Source organism: Mustela putorius, unplaced genomic scaffold (genome assembly GCF_011764305.1).
Source record: "Mustela putorius furo isolate JIRA1106 unplaced genomic scaffold, ASM1176430v1.1 tig00001075_pilon_pilon_pilon, whole genome shotgun sequence".
NCBI lineage: Eukaryota > Metazoa > Chordata > Mammalia > Carnivora > Mustelidae > Mustela > Mustela putorius.
The window spans coordinates 4,933,465-4,948,624 of NW_025421560.1; the positions used below are offsets into that span (position 1 = coordinate 4,933,465).

At 38.4% G+C, this 15,160-nt stretch overlaps 1 protein-coding gene across 4 annotated transcripts in view; it reads right to left on the reverse strand.

The window, feature by feature from the left end:
* ERO1B (endoplasmic reticulum oxidoreductase 1 beta) overlaps positions 1 to 15,160 on the reverse strand; it is a 60,614-nt gene that overhangs the window by 29,832 nt on the left and 15,622 nt on the right. For all 4 annotated transcript variants that reach the window (XM_045087289.1, XM_045087288.1, XM_045087291.1 and 1 more), the window contains 2 exons: positions 6,839 to 6,880; positions 5,646 to 5,728 (listed from right to left, as the gene is read on the reverse strand). In XM_045087289.1, coding sequence (XP_044943224.1) covers positions 5,646 to 5,728; positions 6,839 to 6,880 — 125 coding nt within the window. The remainder of the gene's footprint in view (positions 1 to 5,645; positions 5,729 to 6,838; positions 6,881 to 15,160) is intronic.

Sequence of the window (15,160 nt, forward strand, 5' to 3'; positions counted from 1 at the left end):
ATTTAAATAGGTACAGTATACTGCATGTCAATTAAATTTCAGTAAGGCTGTTTAAAAGTTATAGTACCAACTGCTGGAGAAGTTGTGGAATGAGGAACTCTCATACACTACCAGTAGCAATGTATTTTAGGAGTCATTTTGGAAAATGTCTCAGCAGTATTACTTAATTTCACCTCTAGGTATATTCTACACAGATGCACACCAAATGCAAACACCAAATGTCCGCCACTATATTTTTTGGAATGGCTGTGAAGTGGAAAACTCCAACTATCAATGATAGGATGGGAACATTTTGGTGCAGTCTTAACTATGGAAACCAATGAAAAAAAGAATTAAATGATACTACTAAGTCCAAGAACATGGATGACTCTCACAACATGACACTTAATAAGTCAGACACAAAAAATACATTCCATATTATTTTATAAAAATAGGCAAAATTGGGGCGCCTGGGTGGCTCAGTGGGTTAAGCCGCTGCCTTCGGCTCAGGTCATAATCTCGGGGTCCTGAGATTGAGTCCCACATCGGGCTCTCTGCTCAGCGGGGAGCCTGCTTCCCTCTCTCTCTCTCTGCCTGCCTCTCCATCTACTTGTGATTTCTCTCTGTCAAATAAATAAATAAAATCTTTAAAAAAAAATAGGCAAAATTAACTTCTGCTACTGTAATTCAAAATCATGGTTAACTTTGGACAGTGGTAATGACCAGAAAATTACACACAGCAATCTTCAGGGCAGCAAGTACATTGTTTTGGATAGTTGTTGCAGAGCTGGGTTCGCTTTGTAAAATTAAACTCACCTTTATGCTTAACATTTGTATACTTTATTGTTATTTCTGTTATACTTGGATTTAAAAATTTAAAAATAACTCTGTTCAACAAAATATCTATAAGCAAAATTAAGAGACAAGCCCTAACAATGCATATAGCCAAAGAATTATGATCAGATTGTATGAGGAATGCCTACAAATAATATATTTTTTTAAATTCTTTTGACAGAGAGAGAGAGATCACAAGTAGGCAGAGAGTCTGGCAGAGGGGGGGGGAGCAGGCTCCCTGCTGAGCAGAGAGCCCAAAGCAGGGCTCCATCCCAGGACCTGAGATCATGACCTGAGCTGAAGGCAGAGGCTTAACCCACTGAACCACTCAGGTGCCCCCAAATTATAATATTTTAAAAGTACATACTATCCCACCTCCACACCCCACGCCAATCCCATGTTGTTTCACCATGGAGAAATAACAGCAAAGAATATAAAAAGGCACTTTACCTTAAAATTCTACAGTGACTTAAGTCCCAATCCCTGGATAACTTCTCTAGTTATATTCTTCCCTGGGTAATGTCATATGGTTTTAAAGTGCCATATATTCACACATGACTCCCACATTTTATCTCTCTCCTGAAATTGAGACTTGTGGATCTAACTACCTGCTGGACATCTCCAACAGATGTCTCATAGGCAGTTAAAATGCAGCAAGTCCAAGACTGAACTATAATTTTCCATCAAACTTGTTCCTCCTGCAAGTAGCCCCAGTTCAGTAAACGGCAACTCCTAGTTTTCTAGTTCCAAATCTTTTTTTTTTTTTTACGTTTTTTGGAATATTGATTTGTATTTAAAAGGAACTGTTGACACAGATTCCCTGGAAATCATCTGACTAAGCACAAGAAAACAGTTAATTCTACTGAGACAGTAAAATAATTCCAAGACATATGATTTACCCAACAGAACAATACTGTAGATGCTGTCTCTGATACAAAAACTCACTGCTCCTTACTCTTCTAAACACACAGTGGTATAGAGTTAACAATAGTCAATCACTTCTGTTCTTTCTTGAATATATAAAAATTAAAATACCAATTAAAAAACTAATATATCTTCTCTTTAAATGTTTCTTACAAATACAATTTCAGTATTTTCATTCAACAGTGGTGTGGTTTAAGAGATTATTATTCATTCACAAGTCAAACAACACTCCACTCAAAGAGGAACAGTCTATAGGCTCGTACTGCGAATAAAGACTTCAGGAATGCAGCAATGGACATTTCTAAAATACTAAGTGGATAAAATTTTGAGAGGATACATTCAATAAAGCTCTACTAAGGGGCACCTGGGTGGCTCAGTGGGTTGGGGCCTCTGCCTTCGGCTCGGGTCATGGTCTCAGGGTCCTGGGATCGAGCCCCACATTGGGCTCTCTGCTGTGCGGGGAGCCTGCTTCCTTCTCTCTCGCTCTCTCTGCCTGCCTCTCTGCCTACTTGTGTGATATGTCTGTCAAATAAATAAATAAAATATTTAAAAAAAATTCTTTAATAAAGCTCTACTAAGCAGATGGCCACAGACCTAGAACATTCTACTGATAACTTCAATGGGACTCCAGATGCTTCCAAACTCAACATGAACTCTCATCTTAGGCTTTGTACTTTCCTTTTCCAGTTTCACTAATGACACAAACATGATTCAAATCCCTGAAGTAGTCATTATAGTCAAGGGCATATCCTACAATAAACTTGTCTGGATTTCAAATCCAACAAAGTCTGATTTATAGCCAACACTTCAAGGGGTCCTCTTCACCAGCAAGCTTCCAACCTCGACGATCTTTGGATTATGCTCCTTGACCAATGAAAGCAAGGTTTGCATTGTTTTGCCAGTGTCAGTTTATCCTCAATAATCAAGACATCCTTTCCAGTCAAAGTTGAGAGATCAGGATGCCTGGGTGGCTCAATCAGTTAAGCCACTGCCTTTGGCTCAGGTCATGATTCCAGGATCCTGGGATCAAGTCCCGTGTTGGGTTCCTTGCTCAGCCAGGAGCCTGTTTCTCTCTCTGCCTCTGCCAGCCACTCTACCTGCCCGTTTTCTCTCTCTCTCTCTTTCTCTAACAAATAAATAAATAAAATCTTTAAAAAAAAAAAGTTGAGAGATCATCTCCATCATTTACTTTGATGTTCCCTGTTGACTGGTCATTATAGTAGTTCTTCAGTCTGATGAAATCTACAGTAATGGGAATGGATCCATCACAATTTCTGTTCAGTGCTTTGATACAATCCAGCAGGTCAGCAAAGAATTTATAGCCTCCCTCGAGCACACAGAGGGCTACAATGTGACGACCTCCCATGTCTTCATCACATCTTGAGTAAGCTGCTCGGTCCTGTCCATAATTCCATGATGAATAAACACCTTTTCCAAATCCTCAGCATAATGATTGAAGTATACAGAATAAGTCTAGGTGATCACCTGGTTTATCATCACTCATCATGATGCTGGGGTCACCACTGTGCAGCCCAGTGGGCGTACGGGTTAACCGCAGCCTGGAGAGGAGGAAGCCGGGGGCGTAGCAGAGGAGGCGGAGGCTCCACAGAAGGTGGCAACAAGTGGGAAAGCTGAGCGATCTGCTCGCTATTGCTCTCTAGGCCGCTACTGGAGCAGAGGCCTCTACTTCCCAATCCTGTAGTCATTTATAGCTCCTATCTTTTTCCATACCCCACTTCAAATCCCTCAGCAAATCCTGTCAGCTCGCTCTTCAAAATCTGTCCAGAATCTGACCACTTCTCATCATTTCTACAGCTATTACCATTCTGTCTTACCTGGATTAGTACAATAAGCATATAACATAGCACCCGGCTGCCTCAAAGCATTCTCTCCAGTTCTCCAGCGACTTTCCATTCCACTCAGTTTAAAAGCAGCATTCGTAGCTGTCTTCAAGCCCTCCACCCCACCCCACCACCACCCGTAGCATCTTCTGACTCAGTCTTCTACTACTTTGCCCTTGACCACTATACTCTAGCCACACTGGCCTTCTTGGGAGTCTTCAAATCATCTAGGCACCCTCCTGTCACAGGTCCTTTTTACTAACAATTATACATGCCTAGAATACTTCTCCCTCAGGCAGCCATACTATGACTTACGACTTGTGCCTTTATAGGCACTTTGTTCAACTGTACCATTATTGCTGTGGCTTTCTTTCACCACCCAATCTAAAACAGTGCCACTTCCCCATCCCCATCCACACCACTCCTAGCCCTCTGTCATTCTTGTCTGCTTTATCTTTCTCCCAGGCACTCATCACCACTTTACTTACTTCTTATATATTTTACTTTTTTACTGCAGATCTCCAAAGAGGATTAAGCTTCATGAGAAAAAGAATTTGTCATGTCCACACTATATGCTTAATACTACTCTAGAACAGTGCTTGACATATATTGTAGGCATTCATTAAGAAACACTAATATGCAATAAACAGATTAAAAAACACTCAAAGTTACTAATAATCAACAAAATACAAATTAAACAAAAATGAGATGCTATTTCATCTGCAAACATTATTAATTTCTGGCAAGGATGCGGAGACCAAAACCAGTTCTCAGCCCCAGAGGCAGTACACAGTCCTACAAGCACTTTGGAAAGCCCTCAGGCAATATCAAGAACAGGTACATGGGGGCATCATAAGGTTCAGCAATCTCCCTACTGCATGCCAAATTTCCTACTTTATGCCAAAAAAATTATCAAGGCACTCAAGGTCACATAATTTGTTAGAAGTAAGAAATCTGAATAATTCAAATGTCTATCAGTAGAGGAACAGCTAAGTAAAATAGGTAATAGTCATCTGATAAAAACCATTCATCAGCTGAAATAATGAGACAAATCTCCCATGTTTTAACATAGATCTAGAACGCAATATGTACAGTGTAAAAATAAATTTGGATGTTAAATTCAGTATTATTTTATATAAGGAAAAAATAAAATCATATGTAAAATAACCATCATTTTATATATATAATAAAAACAAAACCATAGATGGATTCATGACAGTAGTTACCTCTAAGAAGGAAAGAAAATAGAATTGGGATATAGGGCATAGGGGATTTCAAATTTATCTACATTTCTCTCTTTTTAAAAACATAGTAGAAAAAGTTAATATCTAGTCACTAAATAAAAAAATAAATAAAATAAAATGTATTTATTTTATTATCTTATTATGTTATCTTATATTATCTTCTCTAGTTTTCTATATTAAAATTTTTCAATAAATAATGACTGATAACTTTATTAAGTCTAACAATTATAGTACACAAATGCCAACCTAAGCAAACAGGGAAATTAAAAAGATTAGTAATAATCCATTCCCTACTCTCAATTATAGATATGTTCAGTCATTTCATAGTGCATAATCTGAGACCACTCACAAATCATGTTGGCCTTCACAAGCAGGTTTTACTTAGAGAAAATAAGGAAAAGTCAACAGAAAAAAAAATCTATGAAACTCAATAGTCATGGTAATCAAAACTTTAACTGTTCAAAATATAACACACAGATTGAATTACTATTTACCAAAGACTTAGAAGTTCAAGTTCCTTTTACTATAATAACCAGGAAGAATGGATCCATAAGTCCTGCTAGCAGAACAATCTTTCTTCTGTATTTTTACATTTTGATAAAGTCACTATTGATGATATATTTTTGAAATTTAAGAACAAATCCACTAGGAGGAGGAAGCAAAGCAATCAAGAAATTTAGGATGAAGAATAACTTCTTAAGAATGACTTGAAAAAAAAAAAAAGAGAATGACTTGAAACTTTACTGTTTCATCAAAATCACAAGAAAAAACAGAATATTTCTGATATAAATACACTAAATAAGAGAATATTTTTTAAACTTGCCTTAGCGTGCTGTTAATTGCTCCCAGTTTATTAGCTTGCTCACAGTCTTCTAATTCTTTGGTATCGTTTGCCACTTTTGAGTACTGAAAGGAAGTACATAGTAAGTTTAGTAATAACTATTAGCTTTCTCTCTATTTCAAGTTCCACTGGCAATCGGTCAGTGATGACACAGATATATCCTATTATCAAAACCTCTCACATATGTAAGAAATGGAAATCAAAATGAGTCACAAATCCTCACCAACTAAAGAAGACATTAAAAACAATTACCACTGGTATGTTGGTGATCATGTAAAATAAGAAAACCCTCTTGGGAAAGTAATTTGACAATATTTATCTAGAGCTATAAAAATGAATAAACCCTTGAACCAACAGTCGTAAAACTGAAACCATATCCAGAGCAACACTAAAAAACAAAACTAAAAATGAAGTACAACCACTTTAGAAAGTAGTTGGTACTATCTCATCGTGCTAAGATAGGCATAATCAACGGCCCAGCAACCTTACTTCTAAATATCTACCTAAATATCTACCTGTCTACTCTTACATGTGTACACAATGAGACAAAGGATGAAAATGCTGATACATCACTGTTGATAATAGCAAAAAACCCCAAGCAACTGAAATGCCCATCAGCAAAGGAAGAGCTAACCAATGAGATACTCATACAATGGAGTACTACACAACTATTAAAATTAACAAAGCTACATATATCAGCAGAGACAAAATTTCCAAAAGCATAATGAAGAATAAAAAATAACTGAAAAAATATTTTTAAAATAAAAAAAATTTAATGCCATTTAAAAGTACTATGCCCCAAATACCTTCATAACTGTGTACCTTATACAGTATAATCCTGAAGATGACAGGTTGACTAGTTGGAACACAAGACTAAAAATACATGCATGATAAAACACCTGTTGCACAGGGCATCTAAAATTGTAGTTATACTATGCTACTATAGTTCTTCTACAGAAGACAGAATTGATATATCTCAAAAGAATCTATATAATTTAACTGTAAAAACATACAAGTTCTCTGCCTGTGGCAAGAATTAAAAAGGTGGGACTATGGAGCAAAATGTTCCCACTGCCAACTAATTCTAGAACAGTTCTCTTCTGCAACCACTGTCAAGCAGGAAATGTAAGTTCACAATGTAAAGCAAAAATATTCAAGGAAGAAAAGTGACTCACCTTATTAGAACTCCCAGCTTTAATTCCGACTGGAATTTTGCTCTTAAAAGAATAACAAGAAAAATTTAGGAAGTTATCTTCATTTTTTCCTTGAGATTTCTTCACAAATAGTAATGCCACTGCTCAAATACAGAGACTATTTTATTCTATGATGAAAAAATGAACATTCATTCAAATTGTTTTCATACTATCTAATAAAATACCAATTTATGGACTTGTAAATCATAATTTAGCAAACTGAATGACATATACAAAATAACAGTGTCAAAATCAGCTAAAATTTTTAAAAAGATTTTATTTATTTATTTGACAGAGAGAGAGAGAGAGAGAGATCACAAGTAGAGAGGCAGGTAGAGCAAGAGAGAGAGGGAGAAGCAGGCTCCCCGCTGAGCAGAGAGCCCGATGTGGGGGTCCATCCCAGGACCCTAAGTTCATGACCTGAGCCAAAGGCAGAGGCTTAACCCACTGAGCCAACCAGACACGCCCAAATCAGCTATAATTTAAACTGTAATGCAGTATGGAATATTTCACATAATTTTTAGGTTAAAAAAACTGATAAAAATCACTATTCCATAAACTTTCCTACCACAGAAAGAGAAGCTTTAAAAATTTTCAAAGTTCTTTGAAAAATTTTATGCTCAATCTTAATTGCTGCTCTAAACTGACATCTAAAGTGAAGGCAGTTTGGGATTAATACTGACAGAACCAGTTCCTTGGTACACAGGATTGACCTTGGTTTACCAATCTAGGTTATCAGGGTTTACTAACAGAAAATCCCTATGTCACAAAGCTGTCATCATCAAGACAGCATGGTACTGGCACAAAAACAGACACATAGATCAATGGAACAGAATAGAGAGCCCAGAAATAGACCCTCAACTCTATGGTCAAATAATCTTCGACAAAGCAGGAAAGAATGTCCAATGGAAAAAAGACAGCCTCTTCAATAAGTGGTGCTGGGAAAATTGGACAGCCACATGCCGAAAAATGAAATTGGACCATTTCCTTACACCACACACAAAAATAGACTCAAAATGGATGAAGGACCTCAATGTGCAAAAGGAATCCATCAAAATCCTTGAGGAGAACACAGGCAGCAACCTCTTCGACCTCAGCCGCAGCAACATCTTCCTAGGAACATCGCCAAAGGCAAGGGAAGCAAGGGCAAAAATGAACTATTGGGATTTCATCAAGATCAAAAGCTTTTGCAAAGCAAAGGAAACAGTTAATAAAATCAAAAGACAACTGACAGAATGGGAGAAGATATTTGCAAACGACATATCAGATAAAGGACTAGTGTCCAAAATCTATAAAGAACTTAGCAAACTCAACACCCAAAGAATAATCCAATCAAGAAATGGGCAGAGGACATGAACAGACATTTCTGCAAAGAAGACATCCAGATGGCCAACAGACACATGAAAAAGTGCTCCATATCACTCACTGGGCATCAGGGAAATACAAATCAAAACCACAATGCGATATCACCTCACACCAGTCAGAATGGCTAAAATCAACAAGTCAGGAAATGACAGATGCTGGCGAGGATGCGGAGAAAGGGAAACCCTCCTACACTGTTGGTGGGAATGCAAGCTGGTGCAGCCACTCTGGAAAACAGCATGGAGGTTCCTCAAAATGTTGAAAATAGAACTGCCCTATGACCCAGCAATTGCACTACTGGGTATTTACCCTAAAGATACAAACGTAGTGATCCAAAGGGGCACGTGCACCCGAATGTTTATAGCAGCAATGTCCACAATAGCCCAACTATGGAAAGAACCTAGATGTCCATCAACAGATGAATGGATCAAGAAGATGTGGTATATATGCACAATGGAATACTATGCAGCCATCAAAAGAAATGAAATCTTGCCATTTGTGACAACATGGATGGAACTAGAGTGTATCATACTTAGCGAAATAAGTCAAGCGGAGAAAGACAACTATCATATGATCTCCCTGATATGAGGAAGTGGTGATGCAACATGGGGGCTTAAGTGGGTAGAAGAAGAATCAATGAAACAAGATGGAATTGGGAGAGGGAGACAAACCATAAGTGACTCTTAATCTCACAAAACAAACTGAGGGTTGCTGGGGAGGGAGGTTGGGAGAAGGGGGTGGGATTATGGACATTGGGGAGGGTATGTGCTTTGGTGAGTGCTGTGAAGTGTGTAAACCTGGTGATTCACAGACCTGTACCCCTGGAGATAAAAATATATGTTTATAAAAAATTAAAAATTAAAAATTAAAAAAAAAAAAAAAAGAAAATCCCTATGTCCAGCTTTCTTTTCAACAAAGCCAGAAATTAGTTTCAGGCTTTAATAAGCAAACCTAGAAATCATTATAACTGGTTCATCAGACACAATTTTAAACAAACAAAAAATCATATCTGAAAGCAGAAAATCACAGGTTGATCCTCTAATCAATCTAGGGGACTGATTTCCAGCATCGGATTCTATGGTATAGCAAAATACCTACTAAAATCTTTTCATGTGTCATGGTAAATTTTAGCTTAGGTAAACTTAACCAAATATTCAGAATAAATATCTTCCTGCCAGGTGGAAGAATATAAATAATGATTAGAGATATTTCCCTAATCAATAAAAAGATTAATAGATTAAAACTTTACTTGTTGCCAGCATTTTATTATTTTAGTATTTGCTAGTACATCTAACAGAAGGGAGAAGAGAGAAGACTATAAAACTTAAGTCAAATCTAACAGCAACGAACCTGAATTTAAAATGTGGAAGGAATACTAACCAAAAGTGACTGCTGGCTACAGTGTGTCCTCTGACTAGTATAGTATAATATGCTAAAATCAAAACCTTTAGCAGTTTTTCTAAAGGTTTGATGCTAAATACAATAACTTGACTTATGCAAATCTTAACAATAAACCTCTTAGACATACTGGGGTAGGCATCACAGATGATTGTCATGAATAACACATAACAATCACAGAAGAGAATTATTAGAAGTAATGAAAAATATAAAACTAATAACTAAATCAAGAATGAAATAAACCAGCTGGGATTGAGGCTGGGAAGATGATGGGGTAGGAGGACCCTAGGCTCACCTCATCCTATGGATACAACTAGAAAACAAAAACTTCACACAAATAATCTAGAAAACAACCCAAAGACTGGCAGAACAAACTCTGCAACTAAAGGCAGAGAAGAGGCCACATCGAATTGGGTAGGAAGGGTAGAGATGCAGTGGGGAACGAAACAGGCTTTGGCCGTCTGCAGTCAAGAACTGGAGGTACAGGGAAGGGTGAGAAACAGACTATCCCACATGCACGGGGAAGACCAATCCCCGAAACTTTTGGTTTTGAAAGCCAGAGGCTCCAAATTTCAGGAGTTCCTACAACCAGTGGGACTTGAAGCTTGGATTTTTAAAAATCAGCACCTCTACTCTGGGAGAGCTGAAAGGCATTAGGAAGCAGAGTTCCTGCCCTTAAAACAGACAGCGGGGGGAGGGGGAAAAGATAGGACAAAAGGCCCAGGTAGCTACAACATAGAAGCAGCAATTTGAAAAAACACCTAGGGTATATGGGAGGGAGACTTGCTAATCTCAGAGCATGTCTTGAAAGGCAGGGATCACAGGGAGACCCCTCCAGGAACAAAGGAGGCAGGCACCATTTCCCTCACCTCCACATCCCCACTCACAACATAAACACATAGGCACCTGTGGGAACCAGCACTATGCAATGCTTTCTAGATAAATTGGTTACACTGAGCTCCACCCACCCATACCTAGTAAGGTCCCCTTTTTGACACATTTGTGTCAGTTCTGGTTTTGGAGCCCTCCCACGGAAGACCAGTGTAAACATCACCAGCAGCAGCTTTTCCTGACCCACACCTTTTGCAGGGCCTCAGTCTGAGCAGCTGTGGACCTTGCAGAAGCTCAAGACACATCCTGTTGTAACTGGTACCCCACCCACACAGCCCTCCATCCACCAGTGCAGGAAACAGATCTCATCTCACAAACAGACCAGCACACACCTTGTTAAAATGTGCAGCACTCCAGCGGGGGAACAAACACAGCCCACAACAAGCTGAGACCGGCTTAGACAACTGGACTAAAGGAAAAGCTGGCCAGGACACAAGAGCAGAACATATGCAACACACACAGGAGACAGTCCCTGTATCTGCCAGGTCCTGCAGAATAGGGGACAACTCTACCACAGGGCACTACAGGACATCTTGTTCATAAGACCATGAACTTCAAGAGGAGGACGCAGAGCTGACTTCGCTAACACAGAGAAACAGATACAGAGAAACAGACAAAATGAGATAAGGAATATGTCCCAATTGAAAGAACAGGACAAAACCACAGCAACAGACCGAAGTGAAATGGATTTAAGTAGTATGGCTGATAGAAAATTTTAAGTAATGATCATAAACATACTCACTGGGCTTGACAAAAGAATGGAGGACATCAGGGAGACCCTTAACACAGAAATAAAAAGGAACACATCAGAGATGAAGAACACAATAAATAAAAATAAAAATACACTAAATGGAATAAATAGTAGGTTAGAGGAAACAGGCAAATGAATCAACAACCTGGAAGACAGAGTAAAGGAAAGTAATCAAGCCGAGCATGTGAGAGAAAAAAAAAGTTATACAAAATGAGAATAGACTTAGGGAACTCAGTGACTCCATTAAGTGTAATAACATTCAAATTACAGGGATCCTGGAAGAAGTAGAAAAAGAAGAGAACAGAAATTTTATTTGAAGAAATAATAGCTAAAACTTCCTGAATCTGGGGAAGGAAACAGATACTGAGATCCAGGAGACAGAGAGATTCCCCAACAAAATCAACCCAAGGTGATCCACACCAAGACACATAGTAGTTAAAATGGCAAAAAGCAGTGATGAAGAAAAAAAATTTTAAGCAGGAAGAAAAAAGAACACCGTTACATACAAGGGGAAACCCCAAAGAGCTATCAGCTGATTTTTTTTTTACCAGAAGATTTATAAGCCAGAAGAGAGTGGCATGATAGATTTCAAGTGCTGAAAAGAAAAATCTGCAGCCAAGGATACTCTATCCAGCAAGCCTATCATTCAGAATAGAAGGAAAAATAAAGAGTTTCTCAGACAAACAAAAACTAATGGAGTTTATGACTACTACACCAGCCATACGTTAAAGGGGACTCTTTGAGTGGAAAGAAAAAACTTTAAGTGAGACTAGGAAAAGTAGGAAACATAAAAGCAGTAAAAATAAGTGTATCTGTAAATATCAGTCAAGAGATTCACAAAGGATATAAAATATGACACCATATGTCCAAAATGTTAAGCAGAAAGGAATAAAGAATGGGTTCAAACTTAAATGACCATCTACTTAGCACAGACTGCTATATGCAGAAGATGTTATATACAAGCCTAATGGTAACCACAAATCAAAAACCAGCAATAACAAATAACATGGAGGACATGGGGAGATGGAGAGGAGAAGGGAGTTGAGGGAAATTGGAAGGGGAGGTGAACCATGAGAGACTATGGACTCTGAAAAACAACCTGAGGGTTTTGAAGGGGTCGGGGGTGGGAAGTCGGGGGAGCCAGGTGGTGGGTATTATAGAGGGCACTTATTGCATGGAACATTGGGAGTGGTACATAAACAATGAATTCTGTTACACTGAAAAGAAATAAAGAAAAACAAAACCAGCAATAGATATGCAATGAATAAAGAGAAAGGAATCCAAGTATATCACTAAGGAAAGCCAAAGCACCACAAAAAAGAGCAAGAGAGAGATCAGAGAAAAATTACAAAACAATCGCAAAGGAAGTAACAACTTGGTAATAAATTTATATCTACCAATAACTACTTTGAATGTAAATGGACTAGACACTTCAATCCAAAGACATGGGGTGTCTCTGAATTACACAGAGTGGATAAAAAAAAACAAGAGCCATCTATAAGGCTGCCTACAAGAGACTCATCTCCAACGTAAAAACAACTGCCGACTAAATGTAAGAGGATGAGGAAAGATTCATCACCCAAATGGATGTCAAAAGAAAGCTGGAGTAGTAATACTTGAATCAAACAAAATAGACTTTATTTTTTTTAAAAGATTTTATTTATTTATTTGACAGAGAGAGAGATCACAAGAAGGCAGAGAGGCAGGCAGAGAGGAGGAAGCAGGCTCCCTGCTGAGCAGAAAGTCTGATGCGGGGCTCGATCCCAGGACCCTGAGATCATGACCTGAGCCGAAGGCAGCGGCTTAACCCACTGAGCCACCCAGGCGCCCCAAACAAAATAGACTTTAAAACAAAGACTGTAACAGGAGATAAAGAAGAACACTATATGATGATGAAGGGGAGACTCTAACAAGAAGATACACAATTATAAATATTTATGCACCCAACATGGGAGCACCCAAACACAAAGTTAACAACAAACATAAAAAAACTAATCGATAGGAATGCAATAATAATAGGAGACTATAACACCCCTCTTACATCAATGGACAGATTGTCCAAACAGAAAATCAACAAGGAAACAATGGCTCCATTCACCAGACCAGATGGATTTAAAAGATATTTTCAGAGCATTCCATCCTAAGACAGCAGATACATATTCTCCACAAGTGCACACAGAACACTTTCCAGAACAGATCACAGATTAGCCCATAAAACAAGCCTGAACAAATTCAAGAAGATGGAAGTCATACCATGCATCTTTTCTGACCACAACACTATGACACTGGAAGTCAACCACAGGAAAAAATCTGAAAAGAGCGCAAATTCATCAAGGTTAAATAACATGCTACTAAACAATGAATGAGTCATCCAAGACCTCAAAGAAATAAAAAATTACATGGAAACAAATTAAAATGAAAACGCAATGGTCCAAAATCTTGCGGATAGAGCAAAAGCAGTTCTAAGAGGGAAGTTTAGGACCATACAGGCCTACCTCAGGAAGTAGGAAATATCTCAAAGAACCTAAATTTACATATAAGGAGCTATAAAAAGAATAACAAAACCCAAAACCAGCAGAAGGAAGGAAATAATAAAGATTAGAGCACAAATAAATGATACAGAAAAATTTTAAACAAAATAGAAGAAATCTATGAAATCAGGAGCTAGTTCCTAGAAAAGATAAACAAAACTGATAAACCTCTAGCCAGGCTCTTTAAAAAAAAGGGGGGAAAGAGAGAAAGAGAGAGGACCCAAACAAAATTGCAAATGAGAGAAAGTAACAATGGACACCACAGAAATACAAGTAACTACAGGAGAGTATTATGAAAAATTACATATTCCAAACCTGGACAACCTAGAGGAAATGGACAAATTCCTAGAAACATATGATCTATCAAAACAGCAACAGGAAGAAAGAACATTTAAACAGACTGATAACCAGCAATGAAATTGAATCAGTAATCAAAAAATTCCCAACATGGGGCGCCTGGGTGGCTCAGTGGGTTAAAGCCTCTGCCTTCAGCTCAGGTCATGATCCCAGGGTCCTGGGATCAAGCCCAGCATGGGGCTCTCATCTCAGCGGGGAACCTGCTTCCCTCTCTCTCTCTCTGCCTGCCTGCCTACTTGTGATCTCTCTCTGTCAAATAAATAAACATAATCTTTTTTTTTTTAAGATTTTATTTATTTGACAGAGAGAGAGATCACAAATAGGCAGAGAGACAGACAGAGAGAGAGATGAAGAGAAGCAGGCTCCCTGCTGAGCAGAGAGCCCCATGCGGGACACGATCCCAGGCCCCTGGGATCATGACCCGAGCCGAAGGCAGAGGCTTAACCCACTGAGCCACCCAGGCGCCCCTAAATAAACATAATCTTAAAAAAAAAATAAAAATTCCCAACAAACAAAACTTCAGGACCAGATGGCTTCATAGGCAAATTTTATCAAACATTCCAAGAAAAGTTAATACCTATTCTTCTCAAAATATTTCAAAAAAATTAAGAGGAAGGAAAATTTCCAAATTCATTCTCTGAGGCCTGTATCATCCTGATACTGAAGCCAGGTGAAGACACCATTAAAAAACAGAACTACAGGGGCACCTGGGTGTCTCAGTGGGTTAAAGCCTCTGCCTTCGGCTGGGGCCATGATCCCAGGGTCCTGGGATCGAGCCCCATGTCGGGTTCTCTGCTCAGCGGGGAGCCTGCTTCCCTTCCTCTCTCTGTCTGCCTCTCTGTCTACTTGTGATCTCCGTCTGTCAAATAAATAAATAAAATCTTAAAAAAAAAAAAAAAAGAAAGAAAGAAAGAAAAAGAAAATCAAAACCGGAGGGAACATTATTCCAGATTTCAAATTATATTATAGTATAGTATAGTATGTAGTAATCAAAAAGGTATGGTACTGGCACAA